We start from the raw sequence: 24,333 nt of genomic DNA, 5'->3' as shown, positions 1-24,333 counted from the left end.
TCGGGTGGAAGGGGGAGCTGAAAGAATGTGGCTGCATCAACAAGACTGCTAACTCATTGTGGTTGAAAGCACAGCATCTTTTCCTGAGAGGTACAGAGCGTTCAGACTGTGGTCAAGAGACTCAACTTACCTGGTGACGAAGAAGAAAAACGCAGAGTTGTTGTGAATGAGACAAACAGACTCAGGGATTTGTGTTTAGATTTCTTTAATTTAACTTGCCAAGGAATGTTAACACAGAAAGATGGCGTATAATATCTGATTCTATGTGGCCTCAGTAGAGCCAATAAGACACAAACACTTTATACAAACACTTAAATATAAAAAAAGCTCTTTGTAAGCCTGCAGTTTCTTTAAACAGATGTTGGCAAGATCCAATCCTACCCACAGCACATTGAAACTTGGCTGTAACAGCATTCACATTCGCTGCACTGAGCACAATCGGCACCCAGGAGAACAATAACATTATTCACAAATCACAAGGATGTTTGAGACACACTATATTACAGAGAAGGAAAAATAAACTGTGACAAGAGCCAAGCAGGGGAGTCTAATCCCAGTCTGTATGAACTCAGTTGGAACAGAAGATAAAGATGTGTTTGAGTAATTACAGCCCAACACAGAAGCCAAGGGATTTTATTACAGAGAACTGTGCTGTGTCCAAAAGCTTGGAGGGGAATGTTTCAGGCAGGAGGACCGGTGATGAATGTCAGAGTTAGAGGAGTGTGCCAGAATACACACATGGGTCCAACAACGGTCATTTTTCATTGGGGGGGTAGGAATAGGAAATCAACTGGAGAAAGTAAAAGCAGAAAATACAGACAGTAAAATCACTCTTAATGCTTTTAGAGTCAATCTCTTCATTATTGTGCAAATCCATCTGAAGTAATCTGTAACCTTTGTTCAGCAGAACTTAAAAATATGACGGCTTATCTCCCGTTCACATGAGAAGAATAAGCTGCAGTGGTTCCATGATACGTTTGTGAAAACAGGTTTCTTTTTATTACCAGCCGAGCTGGGTGGAGGGAAGCTCCATCAGTAGTACATAAGCCCTGCAGAGCTCAGCTGGACCGCTGTTTAGAACGGGGAGAGGCTCGGCACTTTGATATTGATGTCTCCGATGTTGATGTTGCGGGGAATCTCAGGCAGGTTCATGTTCTTCACAGCAGACACAGCACGGGCAGGTGCAGCTGACAGACCTCCCTGCCAAACCAAAAACATGGAAACACCTCAGAGCCGTGATTATTGCACCTTTATCTTTCTGCTACTTTCACAGTGTCATGCATCAGTGCTTTTTATGTTCTAGACCATTAACAACGTATCGAGCACAAATTACAGTCAATCATTTCTTTCACTGGGAGCACTCTGTGCTCTGCTGCATTTTGACTGTATACTCTCATCCATCAACTCACACCAGCCATGTGTTTCGTCCTGCATGTAGCAGGACTTCCAGACAGCTGGAGCTGCAACACGGTGGAGTTAATTTATGTTGAAAGTCACCAGATGTTTCAACATGGTTTTAGGGCTCATTTTTGTCCCATTCAGTCGGCTCCATGCAGATTGATGCATTGTTGCTGTGGCATCCGGCAAAAATGGAAGTCTTGTGTATCTGATCATGAGAGCTCAGACCTGCTGGAGCTAAGGATGGGTACCTTTCACATTTGAAACAATACAGTAACCCAGTACTTGGCAATCAGTACGGGTACTTTTGTGTGTTTATGTGGTAAAAAATGATCAATTTGTTTAATAACAAAATGTTAATTCTTTCCAACTTAAAATATTTATTCTGCAATATATACCTTGCGATGCTATGTTCATGTCCGGCATAGAAAATCCGCAACTCTTCCTCTCTCTCACAGTCACAAGGATGGATTCAGGTACCTGAACATGGTACCTTTTGATTTTACATGAATTGGCACTCGGTACTTTTGACAAAGTTTGGTCAGTACCCATAAAAGTACCTAATTCGGTACCCATCCCTAGCTGGAGGTGAGTTGCAGCCGTAACATGAAGGAGCTGGTGACTTAAATTGTAACCTGTCAGATCCACAGATGCATCTGGTGCATTTTGGCTGTTGGTATCAGTTTCATTTTTCCATCTACACACAGCAGCTTAGGAATATGAAACATTTTAACAGTTTCCACCCATATTTCTGATGGAGCCACCTTAAAGCATTTGACAAATCTTAACCAATAACTAAAACAAAAAGGTTTGAATTTGTAAAACCATACTGAGTTAACTTGAGGAAGTCTGGACTTCTGTTGGACATCGTTCAGTTAATCACAAGTGGCTAAACTTTCAACATTTTGAGTAGCCAGTCGCATCCATGTTTGAAAATGGCGCCTAAGCCCTTGTAAATCCCAACAGTTAATGTATTAAAGTTTATGAACTGTCCCAAGTGATTTCAGTGAATCATATCTTTTAGAGTTTAAGACACCAAATCCAGTAAAATAAAATAAAAAAATGTGATGAAATTATAAAAACACCTACGAATTGTCACCTGAAAAGTCTAGGCTTTCACTTGGAGAATAATGCACCCGAGTTTTGGGTCAAACTTTAATTTTTAGGTGGATTTAAAGAACTTTAATCTCTGACGTTTTTGCTTTTCTCTGCTATGATGGATGTAGTGAGCTTAGTTAGCTAGCTAACCATGTAAGCGGATGATTTGCCCATTCCTGGTTCCTGAGCCTTGGGTTTTTTTCTGATGATCAGGCTTCCTTTGACCACAGGGAGCACACCTTAAAAGGCACCAAATGCAGATTCCTCTTAACATTAAGCTAAAAAAATGTCAGGAGTTGGTTTAACTGTGGTGCTTTGAGGTGAAAGGCTTGATTTAGAAATAAAGTGAATAGTAGCTTGTGCAGCTTCGAGCGTAAAACAAAACAAAAAAGCACCTCTCTGAAAAGTTATCAAATGTTTTTGAGAAAGTTAGATCTATCCGGTGATTCCAACAGTATACGCATGTTATTTAAAGCCCAGCCAGCAAACTGACCTCTGACTTCTCCATGCGGTTCTGCACTTCGACCTGGGCAACAATCTCATTCATATTAGTCTCCAGCACCATTCCTCCCATCACCACCTCCTGCAGGATGTAATGGACCTGTGGACGGATGTAACAGCAGTGAACACACAGTGACAGTATGTACATGTCAGTTCAGTCATTTAACCAATGCTCTGCACACTGAGCTTACTGTGACTCAACACTGAAAGCACAAATACAACAGAAAATTGTGAAGTCAGAGAAGGAACTGGGAATTAAGAACTGGATTACGTAAAATCCCACAAGACAGGCTCCTAAATGCAACCAGATGTCACTATTTGAGTCAGTATAAAGTTCAGTAAATTACAATCCTGTATAAAACTCGGTTAATTCTGTGTTTCTTCATAACAGAGCAGGGACAAAATGTAGGAGAGATTTTTCACTTCTGGAAAACCACTCCAAAATAACGACTTGCCAAGACACAGTTTCAATTTCCCTTTCAAGTTTGGATGTGGGGATTGCTGTGGGTGGGAAATATTTCTGGGAAAACGAGACCATCTTCTGTTGCAGACTTACTTTGAGGTTACAGATGATACAGTGGAAAAAAAACAAATGTGCAAGCTGTTGTAGGTTTTAGTTTCCATAACGCTACATTCATTCATCCAAGCTTGCAAAACACTTTAAAGTCATAAATCGAACAATCAGCATGAGCAAAATAAATCTAAAATCTGTGTTTTTCCTGGACAGATGAATAGAAAGTCTGTGTAATGATCCTGAATAAGTGTGAAAACAGTTTTCACGCTGCTGTTCAGGTCAGTGTTGCACAGTTAGGAGAGCCTTCTGAGAGTTAAAGGTTTAGGAGAAATATTTCCAAGTTTCATCCAGGCACATTCCTCAGGCCAAACCCCACCGCACCGCATGATGTCAATTTCCTGTGGGGAAAATTCAATCAAGATGGCCGTGGTTGTGTCTGATTAGTTTCCAGTAACACTTTGTGCTCAGCTCCAGGGACAGAAATGGAGACTGATTTCAGCTGAGCAAGATGAAGAGCTTCATAAAAGGAGCCTGTTCAGAGTTTAAACTCACATCTTTACAGAGAATAAAAAACTTTTTTGTGTTTAAGTAAAAACCTTGAAGAATGACCATCCTGAAGTCTCTGTTTTCAAACTTCAAACAGAACAAGCCCCCAGGTGCTGACAAATCTCTCTGAGGAGTTGAGCATGCCAAGTGGAGGATTTATTTCAGAGCTGCAGAATCAATCACTCAAACTCTGCATGATTTCAGGAGCACAGTTTGATAAACACAGAGCGTATAAACCGTCTGGCTCACACACAGAGAAGTGAACCACGTACAGCTGTGTATCTGTTCCTGAAACGCAGCAGGTGAGATGATCTACACATTCGTTCACATAGTTCAAGATTCTTTGGGACTCATTCATAAATACCACCATGTCCTCAGCTTAACTCTGTGAAGATGATGAAAGATGACATTTTTTAACAGGGTGTCTATTCAGAGGGAAATCCATAATGCAGTAAACACCAAATTAAAATCACATGAGAGAGAAGCATTACATTAATGCAGACATAAACCATAATAGCTGTGTGTGAGGACACAAATATCCAAATCAGTTTGACCACACTTAGAAGATACAGCCCTCCCAGCTCCCTGTTTGTGTTTCTGTGAAACGTTCTGTTGAGGCAGTGTGTGAATTAAGCATACAGGTAATTAAACTGTTTTAGTGCTGGTGGACAGTTTTCATTCCTATTAAGGATTATGTACAGTAATCATTTACGTGTCCTCCTGCATGGCCTACCCAGGGCCACCCAACCGTCCAGTCAATGAAAAACCAACTGAGATAGAAAAATTTATGTTGTGTACTAGGGATGCACGATATTGGATTTTTGCAAATATCCGATATGCTGATATATCGAAACCCCTTTTGACTGATACCGATAATCACAAGTTTGTTTGTTTTTTTCACTGTAAAGAAAGCTAAGTCTATCCTGTACCGGAATTTATATGTTACTCTTATTGTGACGGTCTTATTTGTTTAAGAAACACACATAAAACAAGACAAAAACATTTGATTTTACCATTATAAGAAATGTATTATTTTTTCAAACTCAAGACATTCAGTATTGAAATACAGAAAAATAATTTCTTTAGATCACATGAACTTTAAATGTACAATGCATTTTTAAACATAACTAAGTTGCATTTGATTATTTTAGAGCTACTGTAACAACCTGGTGACAGACACAGAGCTCTGCAGTGCAAATAAATGAAGTTTTACATTTTATTTAAGGAGCTTATTTTTCAAATGGAAAATAATAATAATCCTAACTGAATAGCACCTTATCAGCTGTGCCTATCGGCAGAATTTTTCATATCTGCCGATACCGATAAACGTGTTTTTAAGCCTTTATCAGCCGATATCGATAATATCGTGCATCCCTATTGTGTACTAAACTTGTGAAAGGAGAACGCCTGGTCATTTACAAAGCAGATAACACAAAAAAAGCTTTGGTTATTATCTTTCAGAGGGTGATTCTAATAATACTGACTTTCATCATGAGTAGGGGTGGGTAAAACATTAATTAATTGATGCATCTCAACGGACAAGGGCTGCACAAGACCAAAAAACAACAGAATGGCAGCCAAAGTAGCAGCAGCAGCTTAAAGCCAGATCCTTCAGCTTTAAAGTTTAACGTTTGGGTTGTTTTATTGCTCCAAAACGTGAGATGACGTACTACATGTGTTCACATGGGCATGAAAATCAAAGCACCAAAATCAATATCACATCGAACAGAATTGCAACCTAGAGAAAAAAATAAATAAAACAAATTGTGAGGTTTTTAGCAATGCCTTGCTCTAATCATTAGTCCACTTCCATCCAGATATATTCTTATACTTATCAAAAACCTGGGTTGCGGTGATGCAGGTTTAGCAAGTTGACCCAGAGGTCCCTCTCCACAGCAAACTGCACCAAGCTGAAGGCTGTCGAAGCCAAACAGAACCACATCATCTGAAGAAAGCAGAGATTAAATTCTGAGGCTGCTGAACCTGAAACTCTCCTCACTCTGGCTGTGTCTGGAGATCCTGCCCGGGAGGATCATAAACAGAATGTGTGACCTGGGGCAGCCCTGGCAGAGAGCCAACACGCACCAGGAATGTGTCTGGCTGTGTGCTGAGTGTGCAGACACAGCTGTCACTTTTAGTCATACAGAGGCCACGAGGCTCACAGCAGCAGCGTATTTCCAGGGCCCACCTCGAAAGACCCCCAAGAGACCTCAGAGGCCTTCTCAAAGCCCACAAATGTTAAATAGACTGGAAAAAACCTCTCATGCACCCCCCAGAAGTCAAGAGCGAAATCTTGACAGTGAAAGCTTTCTGTCTGATCTCCTGTTTTGAAATGGGAACCACCGCCCTTGACAGCCACTCAGCAGGTTCACATCTACAAGACAACCCAAGACTGTCCAGAGCCTTCATCACCTGGGGCCAGGTGTTCAAAGGTAATCCAATCGGGTTTTGGTTAAAGGATTGGATTGAATTCTGAAAATGAGTTGTTCAAAGGGGAAAGAAGGATTTCGAAATCAGATTAGATCATGTAATCCAATCCTAGTTTTAATCTGAATCAAATGTTCAGTTTGTGTTGTTCAGGACTTTTCAGTAGGATTCGGACCACTTTGATCCAAAAAACAGGATTATCCTGATCCCAGCAGGGACAGGTTTTCAAGGTGGATTTTTTAAAATAAACTACTAAAATGAATGAACAAAATGATAATAAACTACTAAATGACTGAGGTTGAAGAGGGCTGCATTTGGCCCCCTGCAAGACCTTATTGTCTTAGAAACACCTGTGAGAAGGTTTGTGGCATTCAGCAGAAGGTGAGACATTTCAGTGAAGAGAAATAGGATTGAACACAGACAAATATTTTTACCTTTGAAGCTTTTCTGTCTGCAGGACTAAAAGTATCTCTTTACAGTATCTCAATGTATATAGCCTTTATTCACTTGATTTCATGTGTGCAGTGTTTGTGATCATGAATAATATTTTTTTCTGTTTAAAAACTACCAGGACACTCTTCATTAAGACATTTGTAACCATGACAACATGTTTTTGTTGTGGTGAAACACGGTTTAACTTTAAATCATACATGGAGTCCCATCATTTTGCACCAACCAGCTGAAGAGATCACATCCCAGAGAGCTTTGGGAGCTTTCAAGACGACCTACACATGTACAGTTCACCCACTGAACAACCAGAAACCATGTCTGCAAACCAAAAAAGTTCCCACATCACTGAAATGGAGTTTTTCGAGAGACTCAGGAAACTCACTCCTGAAGAGAGAAGGAAGGAGACCAGGAGAAGGATGTATGAGGAACTAAGAGCCGTGGAGATGGAGCGCAGAGAGCGCGTCAGGAAGGAGCTCAGGAAGGAAAGAGAAGAGAAAGAGCAACTGGAAAAGGAGAGGAGGATGCATGAGGCCAAACAGAGAGCAGAGGAGGAGAGGAAGGCTGCTAAACTGAAGCAAAAAGCAGAGGAGCAGCAGAAGCAACAGAGGCTTCGCTGGAAAAGTGTGATACTGGTGAGGAAGGAGCCGAGGTGCACGTACACAAGAGGTGCTCAGAAAGAGGAGCAGCAGGAGAGGCAGGAGAAGGCCGGGCCCTGCACCCTGCTGAGGGAGGGAGACAGGAGCTGCTCTTATCTTCAGACGTCTAACCTAAAGACTCCCAAGCATCAGGGCAGAAAGAAACCTCTGATAAATAACTGGGTTGGTGAGCCATTCGAATCCACAGAGTCAGGAGGTTTGTGTGATTATTGGATATAATTTCAGAAAATGCACAAGTTTTAATGCTAACAACATAGTTACAGATACAAAATCCTTGGTGCACATCATTTAGCTGTGTTAAACATCTGATTCAGCTTGTGACAGTTCTGATTACTCCAAAATCAATGTAAGAAAAAAAAAAGTTCCTGAAAGAAGACAGACTCTGTTTTCCAGGCACAATTTTGACTCTGTTAAGGACAAAATAACAAAAAAAAGTCCCTGTGCTGTACTTGGGTGATGAAGGGATTTTAAAGTTAAGATCTGTTGTTGCTTCCTGCATCTGTTATTGTCTGAATAATGTTTGCTGAGGGTTCCAGATGAAAATTAAATATCTTTTTTCCTTTTGTCATCAGGAAAGTCAGGTAAACAAACATCTAAATCCAAGGAGCCAGAGCAGGGGATACCAGACAGTAGCTTGGACCTAAAAGAGGAGCTATACGTACGATGGGCCACCTACAAGACCTACCAAGCTCGTCACAACTCTGGGTGGAATCATTCTTACACAAAAGGATTTGCAAACAGAACCAGCATTGTCAAATCCTTATTTAAGTGAATTTTCTTGATTTTGTTTAGGTGTTGACTCGTGACTGACGCAATAAATTGTGTTGCAGTGAAAACAACTGTAACACCATTGTACTACGTACAGTTTAATATTTGGTCAAGAAGTGTTTGTCTGGTGAAGTCATGTCACGAATTTTAACATTTTGTCGTGAGGTCTACACGTCATCCACACTGACAGCTCTGTGGGTTGCATTTAAGCCAAGCAGAGCTTAAGGCTAAAGGCTAAAGCCAGCCAACTCAAGTGTTTATACTACAGAGGTGAAAGGTTTGCTTTCTTCATCATCTTATTATGGAAATAATAAAAAATAAACCCTAAATGCAAAGACCAGCTACAGCCAACAATATATTCAAGGATCCTAAAATAACAATTTTACACAAGTCTTTAACACATCAGCTCAAAAACATCAAAGGTAAATTGATTCAGCAGTTTAGGAGACCTATGAAATATAAACCATTAGATGGAGACATTTTGGAAACTTACCACCAAAAAAATTACTACAAGAACCAAAAGGTAAAGCACAAACTGTATGAGGAGGAGAAGCAGCCGCAGAGAGCTGACAGAAGTGATTTTTTTTTTTTTCCGAACAACATAAGGGGACAGTTGCTCAAAGGTAAATTCAGTCGGGTTTTGTTTATCAGATCAGATTAAATTCTGAAAATGGGTTGTTCAAAAGGGAAAGAAGAATTTCAAAATCAGATTACATCACGTAATCCAATCCCTGTTTTAATCATGATCATTTTTATCCAAAAAACAGGATTATCCTGATCCTAACAGAGGAAGGATTTCAAGGTGGATTTCAGGAAGAAAATGTAGTACAGCTTTACAAATGGTCAAACAATACAACATTTGTACAATTTAGTGTTGATACGTTTAATTGTACTTTGCACTTGACTTGTTTAAACACGACAGTGATAGAGTAGATAAAGTTAGTTAGGTTTCCAATGAAGCCTTTCAGTACAGTAAAGTAAAAAGAAAGAGAAACTGAAAGAGCAGAAGCACAGTTACTCCTGGCAGAGGGACAAATCAAACTAACCAAACCAGAGAAAATCTCCTGATCTGCCTTCAAAAAATTAGAAGACTGCTGGGCTCTCCTTCACAGATGAAGAAGAACCCTAAACATTTTTTTATTATTTTTCTAACCACTGGACATTAAAGCTTCTTTTTTAACATTTCAGACGTTAAAAAATTATCCACTTTGTATTTTTTTAATGTATATTTCTTATTCATTTGTTGTGGCTCAGAGGAGGGGTCGTAAAAGAAATTTAAGAATGGAATTAGATGTTAATGTTATTTTTGTTTTTTTTTCCCCAAAATAAAAAAAAACACCCACAATGACCCCATGTTGGCTTTTCTACCGGCTGATCTTCACAGAGCTGATAGTCCACATTATGATATGTTGTCCTTTTTAGAGCACTGATAATCTGGATTTGGTAATCTTAAAAACTGTGTACTCAGATCAGGGTGATTCAATCTAATGTTGCTTGAAAAAACGGCGTAAAACTTAACACGATTGCTTGGTTCTGGATAGCAGGAAATGGGATTTCCAAATCCAGATCATTTTGATCCACATTAAATTCTTTGAACAACTGGCTCTTCAGGATAAATCACATTTACACTTTCATTCTTGTTGTTGTTTGACAACCCCTGTGTCTATTTGCTTCTCTCTTGATCTTTTGTATTGTCCTCATGTGCCTCTGACATGGTCACTGAAGCATAAACAGCCACAAAGTGGGTTAGCATCATAAAAAAGCTGCTCTGTGTCTGACTCACCTTGTCCATGTGAAATATGAGGTCCAGCTCACAGACGTTCTCAAAGCATTTGTCCAGCGTCTCCACAAACACCTGCAGGGAAAAGGACGTGGTTAATCAAAAACACCAAACTTCAAATTAACTCCTGCATTCTGAAGAGTGAACTTTCAAAGGTTGAAAAGTAAGAAAATCTGAAGATTTTAATCATTTTTATGGCAAAATACATCCTGTACCTCCTAAAGGAGTTTATTTTTACTGCTAATTTTTTTTTAAAAAGCCTGGATCAATCATTACAAGGTACTTTTATATTATTCTGGAACCCTAAAGACAAATCACACTGGTGTTACACTGGTGTTATTTAACTGTTTAGAGCGCTGGTGGTTCTATGTGTCGAGGTGTTACATCTCCTGTGCGCTTCAATAGTTCACAAATACACATGGGCCATATAAACTGAAAACCACTTTATGGCTCTGATAAGTAAAAGCATTACTGCACTTCACGTGAACACTTCAAAGAGTGTGTGTTCAGCTTGTATCAGTGACATCAGCGTTTCCTTGTTCATATTTTTATTAGTTTATGACTTCATGTCTTATCCAGACAGATTATCAAGGAGCTCACCAGCAGAGTTTCATTTCTTACCAGCACCAGCATGAAAAAGAAAGCTTTAGAGAAAAGGGTCAAAGATGATTCATGTTTCTTAAGATAAACAAAAGGCAAAGTTGTAATGGAAAGAAGCTTGATTATTAGCTCAAGTTTGCAAACCTTCATCTCATTTAGGTGGTTTACCACAAAAGCATCTTTAGCTCTCTGCATAGATTCCTTAAGTCTCTGAACAAGAGCTGTAGCAACACATGGGTATTGATGACAACAGTCTTGTTTTAATTAAAGGCTTGATATTGAGCTAAAAATTATCATGTGGTACACTTTATCTGATGCTGGTTGTCAGCCACTATCTATGGAAGAAGATAAGAAAGCAGCAGCAAAAGACTTTTAATCAGCTAGCTGGCCTTCACCACCCATCTTTTCCACTTTCAATCTGCAGATTTCACTGCGATAGAAAGGCCAAGGTGTGGTTTGCTTGCAATCTTTGGGATGGGAAATGTAGCATTAAGTTATATTTTGTCTTTCTATAGCCAAGTTATCAAAATATTGGATTTGAGAGGGTATTTTTGTGTTTTTATTTCTGTTTGATTTGTTTGATTGATGTGATTTTCATGGTGACAAAACTGATATGAAAATCAGAGGTGAGGATCTAATTTTCACATCAGTCCAACACTGAAATTCCTCTGACTATCTTTTAGATATTGTTAGTGGAGGCCCCTGTTGTTCCACAATTTTGTTCTTACATCTCACAGGTGTTCACACAGCTCTAAAACAATAAATATTATGGTTATGGCTCATTAATTTGCATTATTTTCATATCAATCTGACTTGTAAGTGTTTACTTCCTGTCACCCACCAGTGAGACCACTGAGATGGAAAATATTCCTCATGCAGAGAAGGTGACAACTCAGAATTACTTTGTACTGATTAAAATGTATCCCAAAACAGAAGACAGTTAATGGATCCCCTGTAGGGATGAAGCATCTAGGTTTGTTTTTTAAATGGTCACTTGTCTGTGAGTCAGTAAATTAGTCTAACAGACTGGAGGCAGACCTGGATCAGGTCCAGAATGCCAAGCTCACTCTCAGACGAGTCCACGCAGAAGACAAAGTAGAGGGTTGCATAGTGTCGGTAAATCAGCTTGTAGTCTGAGCCACCAATGAGGCTGCAAGAAGACAAAAAGAGGGTTACTTCTCGACAGTAAAGACAACATATGCTGCTAAAAGTCTATAGAAATGGGAACAAACAATCAGGTGCTGTAGGTGTACATAAAACAATCATCAGTGGTAAGTTCTTTGGCACCTCACTGGCAAAATTTTCTGCAGCTACTACATCCTGAGGTCCATGCATGTGTAGTATGTGCAACATGTCATTAAAATCCATCCAAATGACACCATGAAAGGTCCAGGAAAAACAGCCACAATAAGGATATTATAACAATTATAATGATAGCTATGACAATGAATACAATTAGGCATTTTTTAACTCCTTTTTAATGTCACTTAAGCTGGTGAAACTTGACTAAGAACGGCCTCCTGGTTGGCTTTTGTGGGTTTGCCTCCATCTAATGGCTACAGTCGTGTCACTGCATCTCTACTCAGCTGCTCATCAAAGGCGGATCTTTGCTGACAAGTGACGTCAGCATCTGTTGTGGCGCAAAGGCCACAAAAGTGGGCCGGAGTTTATGCTAGTTGGACTATAAAAGAGGCAGTGACACAACACCTCCTCAGTCCTTGCCATGTTGAACTCAGAAGTCATCTTAATTGTCACGTCATAATTATCTGAAACTTTAGTTGAACTTTGTTTTGTTTAGTCAATATATGTGAATATATGTGACTATGACTCATTAAAATTCATTAGAGCTAAGTTACAGTGACTGCAGGATATTATTGACCAAAGAATGACACATTTTTATACTCACATATTACTGTTTAATTTTGCACCTGAGTTTCTTGCACAAGCACAAATCATCTTTACTTACCTCCCACCCTCCAGAAAGTTGCAGACATTATCATCTCTTTTAGATACCAAATGGAAAGTTTCCCGAATGATCTGCTGCTGCATGTCCTCGGCCTGCAAGAAAACATGTTACACAGTTTTAAAGGTCCCAAGAAAAAACATTTGGAATTTTGAGATTCACCAGTAATAAGTACAAGATTTAAACCAAGGGTGGAAAGACTGATGTTAAGTGAACACAATAAGAGAATGCTTAGAGCATAAAGGTGTAACTTGTTTTTTAAGTCACAATTAAAATCAAATCATTACTTAAAAAAAAGGTCCAACTTTACACAAATCAAATACCATCCTTATACCATACCATAAAAACGAAACACTTGAATGAGTGTCTTGTAATAAGAGTCTTGTCTTGTTTCCGCTGTGAAAACTAAATCTTCCAGGAGGCATTTCCTGTGGGTTGTGTTGGTCATTAAAAATCACGTAGAAGGACAGGCAGTATTAGCAGTCCCTACTTGACTGGCTCACAAAACAGAGCCTGGTATGACAAAGATGACGATGCAGTTTAGGATTTGGAGATCACTAAGGTTTAAATGCAGCTTTAAACAGACCAATCAGGTGGACATGAGGGTGTAATGGGTTGATCTTTGCTGAACGCTTATTCTTTTTAACAGCGTACCAGTATCCGGTTTCTTTCAACAGCCTCTGGGTTACTTCATAAACCTAATCTAAAAACAAGTCTCTCTGATCTCAGGGTCAAATGAGCAAAATTACAGGATTACCTTTTAAAAGTCAGCAATCAAATAAAAACGGTGCAGTTTTGAGGGTGTTACAATGTGTTGTTAAAATTAAGGTACATGGCGTTTGCCCTTTGTGGTATCACCTTAGTGGGCGATCTTCCTGTCATCAAATTTAAGATAACTTAAGATAACGGAAATGTACGTCTGACCAAGCTTAACTGATACACACAGTTATCTGCTGACAGCAGTCGTCATTTTTAAAAAAATATTATAGCTTAATGTTTTAACCAAAAACTTAACCAACACACAAATAAAGGAGTTGAAGGTTTTCAAAGGGGCCGTCATAAACCCATCACTGACACCAGGCTGATCAAGTGTGTCAAAAACATTAGAGAATGCTAATGTTTTGAACTATAACCCAATAAAATACTTACAAAATACTGATAGAACCTGATCAGCCGCGGTTTCCCGTGGTTGTTGAATATCAAGATAGCTTTAATCATTTTCGCCTCGTTGAGTTTTTCGATAAATATATATTTTTGTTCTTACGAAGTCAAGATTTAGATTATTTTAAACCGTTAGCTCAGGTGCTAAATGACGGCCTCTCATTTGCCGGATGACTAATCGGTTACATCCGGTTGAGTCCCCACATTCAGCAGTCGACCTCCCACAAATATTTCAGCTCTTTTGTTCCGGGGAGTTCAGTGAGTGCGTTTTTTTTTATTTTTATTTTCGACCGTAATTGGTGTATCTGGGCTTCTGCTTTGCAATGCAAAACATTTTCCATAAAGACATTATATTATTCCACAGTGATAAATGTGCTATTTTAATACAAAACCAGGATATAGTGCAAGTGAAAGAACCAAATACAATTTAATCCATGAAATGCTGTTGGTCAATTGTGCTGCATATTAAGTAGAAGCTGAAAAAATAGAGTCCCAGCTGGTTTTATTTTTGAGGGGAACAGCTCTGTTAGAAAGCAGTTAAGTGAAACAAACAGTAGTTTCAGGCAGGGGTAATGGCTTTGTTTAGCACCATAAAGCTAACATCCCATGAGTGGTTTACATTGGTTTCTTTTGTAGTGTTTCCCTGTGTCCTCAGTTCTGAGACTATTTCCCTCCACATGACATCATTTCTCAGTCTTTGTGACTAATGCACCAGCAACTGTGGCACAACATAATTAGTGGACCATTTGTACCTTTGTGGGCTGCTTCACATTGCCTTGAGATCTCAAAGCAGTGATGTCATAGTCACACCAGCTGCACCTTTTTAATGACCTGCAGTCATTAAGGAATCAAAAACAAATTTATATAACATAACATGAGGTCTTAAAAATCAACACAAAATTAAAAAATTAACAAGCAAACAAGGAACAAAGGCTACAAGTAGACAGACACCCTTCAAGGACTTTTTTGTTAAGCACAGCTCAGACAAAGACATCTGAACTGGCCCACCTGCATTAACACTTGGGTAAACAAACAACAAGAACTTTTTCACACAACTGGTGAGGCATGGAAAGTATATTTCAATGCAGAGCAATCCAAGCGTTACGTAGAGTTTAAGGTAAGACACTGAAGTCATGAAGAGAAATGAGACAAAATCTATCCAAATCAAAGACCCATATGTATAGAAAGAAAATGGAATTTGGTTTTATTGACATAACCACAACAACAGGAGAATACAAGTGATTTACCTTATGGGAAAGACAGACATAAATAAAACAGTTTCAGAAGAGTAAACTGGTTGAAAAAGCAATTAGAAAACAAACAAACAAAAAAAAAAAATCAGGTTACATAGAATTACTGCTGGCTCCCCCTTCTTGGTTCTGATTCTGTAAACAATAAATAACTCTGTCTTGGAGGATGCAAGGTTGCAATGATCTAACAAACTCATCAGGTGCATTGGCCACAGACTATTGAGTGCTTCAGGGGAGGGTTTAAAACCCTGCCTTTAAATTACTTAAAGCCAGCAAAGACACTTGAGCTCTGCTGTAATGTGTTGTACTTTATTGGTGTTGGTAAACTCTGGTGCTTAGCTGCAGCTGATTGATGGAATTTCTGTCCGATTTTTAAAGACACCATAAGAATAATGTACCCTGTTAAAAAAATAAAGGCATGAACAAGGTCTTCTGTATCTTGTTTAAATTAAATGTTTTCTTTCTTTCTTTCTTTCTTTCTTTCTTTCTTTCTTTCTTTCTTTCTTTCTTTCTTTCTTAATGTTTTCTGTCTGATTTCTGTCTAAATTTGTAGACTTGAGTGACATGGAGTCAAACCTATCTGACCTAAAAGCGAACAGTCATCAAATGAACTTTGGGAATCAAGGAAATTATGTCAGTTTATTTGCAGCTGTAAGATATTTTTATTACATCCACACACTGATTCTCTTAAAAAAGAAACAGATTTTATCTGTTTAAAATTTCTCTGAATTATCGCTATTTATAAATTAAAATAATTTTAAGTCAACTGGCAATGAAATAAGATAACTTATTTCATAGTAACATGCCATGTTATATACTGCTGTCACACTATAACATGGGATGCTCCTGTACTATACAGTATGCATATATCATAGAGTTAATATAGTTTCTTTAGTAAGTGGTGAGCTATTACTAAACTTTGTGTTTATAATGTACCCCACTTTCAGATGGGGTTGATCAGACAAAGCTTATTGGTCTGTGGTCAAATGTCAGTCCATCAGGTGATCCTCAGGCCACAATCACACCACTTCTACCAAAGCAGGCCAGTGGACATCCCGTAGATCTGTGTGATCAGACCCAACAACATCAGAATGTCAGACCACATTTCCTGTTCTGATTTCATATCCATTAATTCTCTGTTCTACGTTTTTCATCATTAGTGCAGCAAAGCCACCCGGCCTGTTGTCTGCATATCATCTATTATTTCCCCTCTAAATTCCCTTCCTCCTGCATGAACACAGTGGAAAACAAACAGACGCTCATTAGCATGTGTGACCCGTTGGTGGTAAACAGGCTTATTTCCACATGAGTGCAGTGCAAGAATGGATTCCACCAGGACAGTCGAGGTAGGTGGGCCCGCCGGCTGCCTTCATGGGGACTTTAATAGGGACTTAACAAATGCAAGTGGACAGGCACAACATTCTCTGGCGCAGGGAGGTCATGTTGGTACAGTGAGCACTTGTTAGAGGGTGACTCACTGTATTTGGACTCTTGGGTGGCCACTGATATTCACTTCATTTTTAATGTGCATTTTTCCCCCCGGTGCTAATTGTTAGATTGTGACAGATGCCGAGTGCTGTCTGCCAGGGTTGAGGTAATGTGCAGCGTTCAAATAATGCCTCTGTGCTCTGCTCTGTGAAGTGATGAAAGCAGCCTGTAATCACAGGGATAATCAAAACTGTCAGGGGCTCTTCCATGGATGGTTTTGTTTACTGTCTGTTCCTCTCACAGCATCACAAGTTGTGGGCCCCCCTCTTCCTCAGCCTGGACCTCAGATCAGAGCGGATCAACTGTACCTTTCTGTGTGTCAAACAAAGTCAAAGTCAGTGTGATGACATAAAGTGTGATAAAATCCTTGATAAAAGAGATAATAATAAAAAATGATAAAAGTGTTCTGTTTGGTGGGAACTTGATCAGCTGCGAATGAAAAGATAAGCATTTAAAAATCGATAAACTCTACAACTTTTAAGCAGATATCCAGCCTGAATTTTACTTTGTACTCTCACAACAAAAGCAACGAAAACAGGTGTTCAACAATTGTGTGCTTAGGAAGAATATAATTTGAATAATTATCTCCACAGGCAAATGAGTAGTTCGTAGTTTTAGCTCTGCCCTCCTGATATTTATATACAGTACAGTAGAGGTCTGCAGCAAACCTTCCTCTCCGCAAGATGGCAGCATTTCGGCATCTTCTCAGAGGAAACCCTGTTGCATGACTTGCTGTCTATGCTTGCTGCCAAGCTCTACAAACATGTCTACATAATAAGATGTATTTAAGGGGATTTTCCAAACGGTTCTGTTTGTTCCGCAAAAGTCATCCACATCTCTGAAGTGGATTTATTTCAGTAAACAATATTTTGAAACAATCCTTTCAGTTTTAATCAGATGTCGTAATTTTTGTTGTTTGCTGAAACTTGATACGTCTTTTCTCTCCAGAACAGTAGTAAGGCTTAAAAAGTTTTACACCATCCAGTGTTAAAATAAGCACTTAGTATTATGAAAAAAACAAACAAACTACAGACTGATGTAGGTTAATTAGTGTTGGCGGGGACTGGTGCGGATTAATGTGATATTTGACACAGATGGTTGTATTTCGATACGACACAAAAAGGCGCACTTGCGACTGCAAAAACTGATTTAAGTGTAATTATGTGAAGTGAAGACAGACACGGCCCTTGTGTAGGAATCTCTTCACCGTGTTCGTGATCTGAGCATCAAAACAACCCTGATCCTGGATCAGCATCCCGTCTTTCATTCAAACCGCGTCGCTAACGGTGCCGCTACGGCGGGTAGCAGAGAGGAGAAGAAATAACAGAGGCATCACTCTGTTCTCCTTTTAAAACTGTTGTTATGATTGTGTCCTTTGCAAAGAAGTGCGTGCGTGAAGGATTGTGTTTTTGTTAAATCGGTGAGTATTCTGTCTTTGTGTTATACCTACCTCACTGAAAGTTATAAAGCCATGCCTCAAATGTTTCATAAAATGTACTTTTCACAGATTATCTTCTGCCTGAACGGATCAGTAAATATGCTGAAAAGCATCCACAGCCAATAGATATGAAAGCTGATTCCGTCAGCAGCCCTTTTAACAAACAGGGATATAAGAAATAGGCTTTCTTGTGATTGGTACCTAACCAGTCACTATGGAAACTGTTCTCCTATGGTGGCTAAACTGCAGTCAAAGTGACGCCCACTTCCACAGTCTGGACCCGTGTGATTCATCTTTACAAATAGAGACGATCTGTGTGCACGGCGCCGTGTTTATAGTGAACACGGTAGACTGCAGACTGATCGAAGGAGACGGTGTATGTACCTGGATATTTACCAGCCCAACTACGCTGCCAGACCACCAATCTATCGACGGAGGGTATTAGTTAAGCAATGGACTTGCCTAAAATCGAACAAATAAAGTGAAATCCTCAATTTTCCGTTGATGTGAAGGTGAATTACAGCTACCACAACAACGCGGTGCGTGTGTGCATGATGAGCGGCTGAGGAGGAGGAGAAGAAGGAGGCTGCGGTCTGAAACTAGATTTTTATCCTGGATTTTTCGAACGAAATGTTGCTGCATTCAAACCAGGAGTGTGTGTATTGATTTAATAATTTATTCTCGGTCTGCATACATGCGTTTACATCTCATCTTTACGCCGTTTTCTGCCTCCTGAGGATCCTCCGGTAGCGGGACGTTGAACGTTTTTTCCTCCAGATATGGAGTGTGAAGATGCGGATTACAGAGGAATCCCCGCCGCTAGTTTAACCGCATTGATTTCATTCTACTCATCACTGCGGCGTTGTTTTTGGAAAGAATAAACAAGACTATGAATGAATATTTTCTGTGCAGAGGAATAAATCGGTGATTTTGGGGCACGGTTGGACTCCCATTTGGAAACGTGAGGGGGCTATCCTGCTAGCCTGCATGTAGCAGCTATTAGCCCCATTAGCCGGCTAACAGCTAAAAGGTGCTGGCTGCAGATTAAAACGCTTTTCAGTTTTCTGACCAGGTTTTGGCCGCAGCTCCTAGCCTCTACATATTTATTTACAGGATTTGGGAGGATTTACTCATCCAGGAATGAGGTCTCGAATGGAAAGGAGCCGCTTGACCTTGTTTTGGGGTCTGATGCTGGGTCTGTCGTCCTGCCTCCGGCCCGCCACCGCAGAGAGTAAGTAATGCTGCTCCACACTGCTCCACTCGGGAAAACACTGCTGTTATGCTCCAGTGCTGCTTAAATATGGGGAATAAAACTTGCTTTGTTAAAAAAAGACAGTACTATATTTTACTTTTGCAATGTGTTATACAATAATAAACAGTTTAAATGCAGAAAACATTTGCTATTTTCAATGTAATGTTCACACACAGAAAAACACATTTTGTAGACTGTAATATTGGTTAGTCATGTGGCTGTTACAGATATCACTGTACATATCTTGTAGTGGTGGCAAAACCCAAGTTTAGTGAAAACAGAAAAAATAAATGTAGTGGACCACTGTTGAAAAGATATCAATTAAAAGTCAGTCACCCATGGAAATTGTGTATTGCATTGTTTAAAGCAGCAAAGTATAGAGGACTTGTGTATTTGTGGAAGAAGCTTGTAATGTGCCGCTGAATAGTGAGGATGAATAGTTCATTATTTATTGCGCTGGTTTGTTTGGCTAGAGGATGTGGGGTATGGAAAGGCGGTATCTGATTTGATGTTTTCTGTTTAAAACAAACCTCAAAAGTATGAACTAGTTAATAGAAACATTATGAAGGATTTTTTTTAATGGAAGATGTGAGGAACATAAACAGTGTTAAAAAATGTTAGTTTAATGAGTGCAATCCCCTTAGTTTTGCCTAACTGTAGTATAGGTTACGGTACGCAGTAAGCTTGTAACATAACGTTTAAAACAAGCATAAATGTGAGTCAGTTTAAGTGTGTCAATGAATACATTAGTGTGACTCAGCCAGTGGAGAAAGTCTGTCAGGTTTTATATATACACCACATTGTCATCTGTGAGTCACAATGTGGTGAATTAGAATCAACAACGAGTGGAAGGTATCCGTGATCCCAACAGAAAACCACTCACAGAAGTGGGATGTGAGTAATTAAAGGTAAGATTTGGAGCCAAGATTGGTGCACAGTCCTCTACATCCAACAATGACATTTATTATCATTAGTTTTATACGTTGGTGAGAGAAAAATCAACAGACCTTGATTATGATGTTCTAAAAACAATAAGCACACAGAACACACAAGAGACACATTAGTTGTTTTTATTGTAGTAGACCACAGGCACTGTTTGTCGATGAAGTGAACCTGTGATGGTTTACAGTGTGGTCCAGCCAGAACACTAAAACAGTCACATTTGATAAACTTCCCAAGATTTTATTGGGACAACTCTTCCAATGGAGTGAACATCACACAACTGTAATAATCTATGTGGGGCTTTATAATTGTGTGTCTGTATTTGAATAATGCACATCAGCCTAAACTGCAGCAAACAAACCTGTCTCAAGGTGTTGCAATACATTACTTTATTTAGAATTAATTGTAATTAATTTGAAAACAAACTTGAGGAAAACCTTGACTAAAGAGTTGTTTTCATGAGTACCAGACTGCTGAAGCTACAGTACAGCGATCAGTCACAGGAACGTCCTGCCAACAGGCAAATGAGGGTGACCACAAAGGGCAGATTTTATAGATTGTAATCATATAATAATCTATTAAAGTAAACTACTCAAGAACTTTAAGAAGCATCAGTCAGCATCGCACAGATGGTTTAGTGCGAGGGATGAGACTTTTTTAGTGCATAGCTACTGTATGGCAGCACGCTGAAGCCCACAGCCTCTGTTGGCTTGTAAACCTTCAAATTTAATGAATTTAAGCATCTTTATTTATTCAGAATTTCTTTTTATGTGCTGCCACATTAAATTTTTCCATGTCTCCAGCTACACTGTAAACTAGGCTTCCTGATTCATCCCATTCATTATGACATGCTTGGGAGGGGTGGATTGGGGGCTTGAACCAGGGTCTGGGTTTTAAAATAGACCAAGCCAAAGTACATTCGCAAGCAAAACAGACTAAGTTCTGTTGATTGCAAAGAGTGAGGAGCTTGTGAACTGTGTGTCATGGGGTTTACTGTTAGCCCCAGTGGTCACAGGACAAACCTGGGAGCCGAGAGGTTCTCCCATCGAAATCCTACATTTATTCTCCCTGCGCTGTGGAGCTGTGTAAAGCTGCCTTGTGTGGCTAAACTCTAGGCATTCCTGCTGGTTTACTGTATCAGTAACTTGGGACTCAAGGGTAGCTGGTAGGTTTTGGGTTAACCAGGTTTGGCTCTCTGACTGCACACACTGCCTCTCAGGTGAACCAAACAAGTTTAATCTGTCAAGATGGATCTTTTGGAAAAGCTTCCCAGCGTATTTCTTCTCACCTTGCCTCTCATGTGGAAAAGTATTTATGAATACGTTCCCCCCTCGGGCACTCTGTCACTAACAGGATGGAAATCAGGAGTAAACAGACTTGCTGCAGTCTAGTGGCAGTGTATGAAGCACCAGCTTAGAGGGCATATTGCTTCCTATTTTTCGTCTTATGGGGCTTCTAGTGGATTTCCTCTGATTGTCTGCGGATAGTCTGGGTGCTGCAGCCAGCTGGGAAAAGGTTATCAAGAGTAAATATGTGATCTGGAGGCTCATCAAAGCTGCACAGATAGGCTTGTGTACTCAGCTGTTTAAAATGTGTCAGTGCTGGTGGAAGAGAGGGAGGGGGAGTTATTAGGCCTCCACACCTGCTATTTGTAGTTTCACTTCCACACAAGATGTAAATTTCAGTCCCAAGTTGTTGTGTAGTGAGCTCAGGAAGAGCGTGGTCAGGAGCAGTTCCCATGAAGGACGGCCATGCTGGCGTTGCAGTGAGGCCACAGAGGGTGAAGCGTCAAGGCTGCGGTGATGTAACGTCACCAGGCAGCGTGTCTTTTTTTACAGGCCTGGGTGTTGGGATTGTATTAACAGGTATGCAGCTTGCTGAGGGCTGCTGACAGTGTGCACTGACAAGTAGATTACAGAGAAAGACATAACCGCCGTACCAGCACACTGCCTGCCTTAAATCACACTAAAGGCATTTTATAATGGCTCACCAAAGGCCCTCACATCCTCTCTAGAGAACGCTTATACCCTGAGCAGCTTGGAGGGAAAGTTTGCAGTTCCTAACCCTCTATTTTAAGTGAAATTATCCCAAATTATAAAGATATTTGCTGGGGTTTGATACAGCCACAGATGCAGTGAGCTCTGAAACATTCATCTAACTGTGTTTGAGGTCAGCTGAGGAAAACATATTCTCAGTAGGTAGTACATTTAAAATATGCATATGAAGTTTTATAAGAAAATCTTGAAGTTGATTATTTTCCTACACTTCAACTTTCTGTTGTGTTTAAGAGGGTGAGTTGAGGACTGTACCTTTTTTATGGTTGACCCCATGGGAGGCATAAATAGCTCAAGGAATTGGACAATATAGGATATTAATAGGATGAAAGCCACTTTTGTTCTTTTGCTTATTTTTTTCATTTGCTTACCTTTATTTTTGATAATTTTATTTTAAAATGTAAAAAAAAAACATTATTTAATAAACAAAATTATCAGGATAGTTGGCTTGGCCAGGATAATCCCAAAATAAATCTGTGATCAAATTTATATAACAGTATTGCAAAGCACATAACCAAAGCTACAAAAGCCATGAAGTTAAAGGGGTGAGAAAAACCTGATAGAAAACATACTGCAGTAATTTTAGCCACACATCTTTTGGGATTTAGAGACAAAATATATGCAACAAATGTTTTAACATCAGGATTTTATTTATTTGTACGGTAGAAATGTGAAATCTGATGTGAAAATCGGCATCCTCACTAAACTTTAGCGTTACAACTAGAAAAGAATGTAACATGAGTTTTATCTAAACATTTAAGAATTGTAGCATCAATTTACCCATTTATTTTGTAACTTCTATGTTTTTTCAAGGTTTTTACGAGGGCTAAACAATTTTGGAAAATAATCTAATTGCGATTTTTTTAGACCAATATTGTGATTTTGCATACAATTTTTTTTTTTTTTGGGGGGGGGGGGGGTTTATCTTCTGCATTGTTCACTTAACACAAGTTTTAAGTCATTTTATAGTACGACTAACCAACAAAAGATACTGATAGCATTTAAACAAGTCTTTTTTGCATTTCTTGATTGAAGAAGAAAAAGGAACATTGTGAAATTTTACTGACCTCCAGTTGTCAAAGTGACCAAGGGGTATGGCTCTACGATCTACTGGATGGATCTTTGTAGCCCACTGGGTTTTTTTTGCCAGAAAAAAAACAGCATTTTGATTTTTGCTGGTTTTAAGAATAAACAAGTACAAGTTACCATATTCCCTCCAGGTCTGTGTACATGAAACTTTTTTTTTCTAATTGCAGTCTTTGCGATTTTGAAAATTGCATTCTATTACATTGAGATGTTGGGTTAACAGTGTAAGATTTATCTTTTTGTCCTTTCCCCCTACATAGTATTACACATTTTTTACATAACTGATGAAACCAACATACTCTGTTTGGTTTCTTAGTACCTAAGATTTTTGGATGTTTGTAAAGACTTCAAGTGTTTCCTGGATAAGGCCTGCCACACCTGTGGTGTTGACAGTTTTGTTTACATCTTTAAAAATGTTGAGTGACATTTATTTATGCCTTCCTTAATCTTGATTGTAATCTTAAAGATGGAAAGAGTGAGTGTGCTGCCTGCTCTTGAGGACTGCTGTGACATCAGGAAATTTTGTTACCCATCTTAAACAGGAGATGCTGGTTTGACCTGCAGCTCTTCTTGTGTGTGAAATGGGTCAGAAAAAACCACTGAAGTGTCTCAGTGAACTTTGACACAGCTCAGCTCATTCCTGGAACATTTTAACAAATTTTATGTCAGAGGGAGGTTCATCAGCACAGAAAATGTAGTTGATATCTTGGTAAGCGAAAATAAATAGTGAGCAGGGCTGAGACAGGGTTAGCTAGACCCCACGTGGAGGGGCCCTGTCTGACCCTGAAAGGATAACTCTGCTTTAAAAACAGGACAGAAGACAGCTCTGCTGTTGAATACTGACCAATCAGGACCAAGTATCAAATAAGCTGTGAAATAAACGTAACTCAGAAATTGTGACAGAGCAGATATTCATGTATTTGTGGCACAGTCCACACAGAAACTGTTTTTAACCTAAAGT

At 39.4% G+C, this 24,333-nt stretch overlaps 2 protein-coding genes across 3 annotated transcripts in view; one reads left to right on the top strand and one right to left on the bottom strand.

Moving 5' to 3' along the window:
- Nucleotides 1-206: 206 nt before the first annotated feature.
- Nucleotides 207-14,079, bottom strand: ap3s2 (adaptor related protein complex 3 subunit sigma 2). Its single transcript, XM_074665598.1, has 6 exons — nucleotides 13,851-14,079; nucleotides 12,705-12,796; nucleotides 11,777-11,888; nucleotides 10,142-10,213; nucleotides 2,990-3,097; nucleotides 207-1,200 (listed from the first exon to the last, which is right to left on the bottom strand). Exons 1-6 carry the CDS (start codon nucleotides 13,917-13,919, stop codon nucleotides 1,075-1,077), a joined length of 579 nt encoding a protein of 192 aa, XP_074521699.1. The 5' UTR covers nucleotides 13,920-14,079; the 3' UTR covers nucleotides 207-1,074.
- Nucleotides 14,080-18,374: 4,295 nt separating this feature from the next.
- Nucleotides 18,375-24,333, top strand: part of igf1rb (insulin-like growth factor 1b receptor) — a 56,728-nt gene continuing 50,769 nt past the window's right edge. The window contains exons 1-2 of one of the 2 annotated variants that reach the window (XM_074667233.1): nucleotides 18,375-19,068; nucleotides 19,152-19,269. In XM_074667233.1, coding sequence (XP_074523334.1) covers nucleotides 19,179-19,269 — 91 coding nt within the window. In that variant the 5' untranslated portion in view covers nucleotides 18,375-19,068; nucleotides 19,152-19,178. Of the gene's footprint in view, nucleotides 19,270-24,333 lie in introns of both variants that reach the window. The other variant, XM_074667234.1, reaches the window with a different exon arrangement.

This window comes from Halichoeres trimaculatus, unplaced genomic scaffold (genome assembly GCF_033239565.1).
Source record: "Halichoeres trimaculatus isolate MK-OKI-2021-1 unplaced genomic scaffold, fHalTri1.1 fHalTri1_scaffold_3, whole genome shotgun sequence".
Taxonomy (NCBI): Eukaryota; Metazoa; Chordata; class Actinopteri; order Labriformes; family Labridae; genus Halichoeres; species Halichoeres trimaculatus.
Note: the sequence above shows the minus strand (reverse complement) of the source record. Positions and strands in the feature narration are given on the sequence as shown.

Coding starts and splice junctions, on each gene's coding strand:
- ap3s2 (XM_074665598.1), bottom strand. CDS start 13,919: ATGATTAAAGCTATCTTGATATTCAACAACCACGGGAAACCGCGGCTG. Junction 11,889..12,704: donor AACTTTCTGGAGGGTGGGAG/GTAAGTAAAGAT, acceptor GTCTTCTTGCAG/CCTCATTGGTGGCTCAGACT. Junction 10,214..11,776: donor GCATTCTGGACCTGATCCAG/GTCTGCCTCCAG, acceptor TTTTCCCTGCAG/GTGTTTGTGGAGACGCTGGA.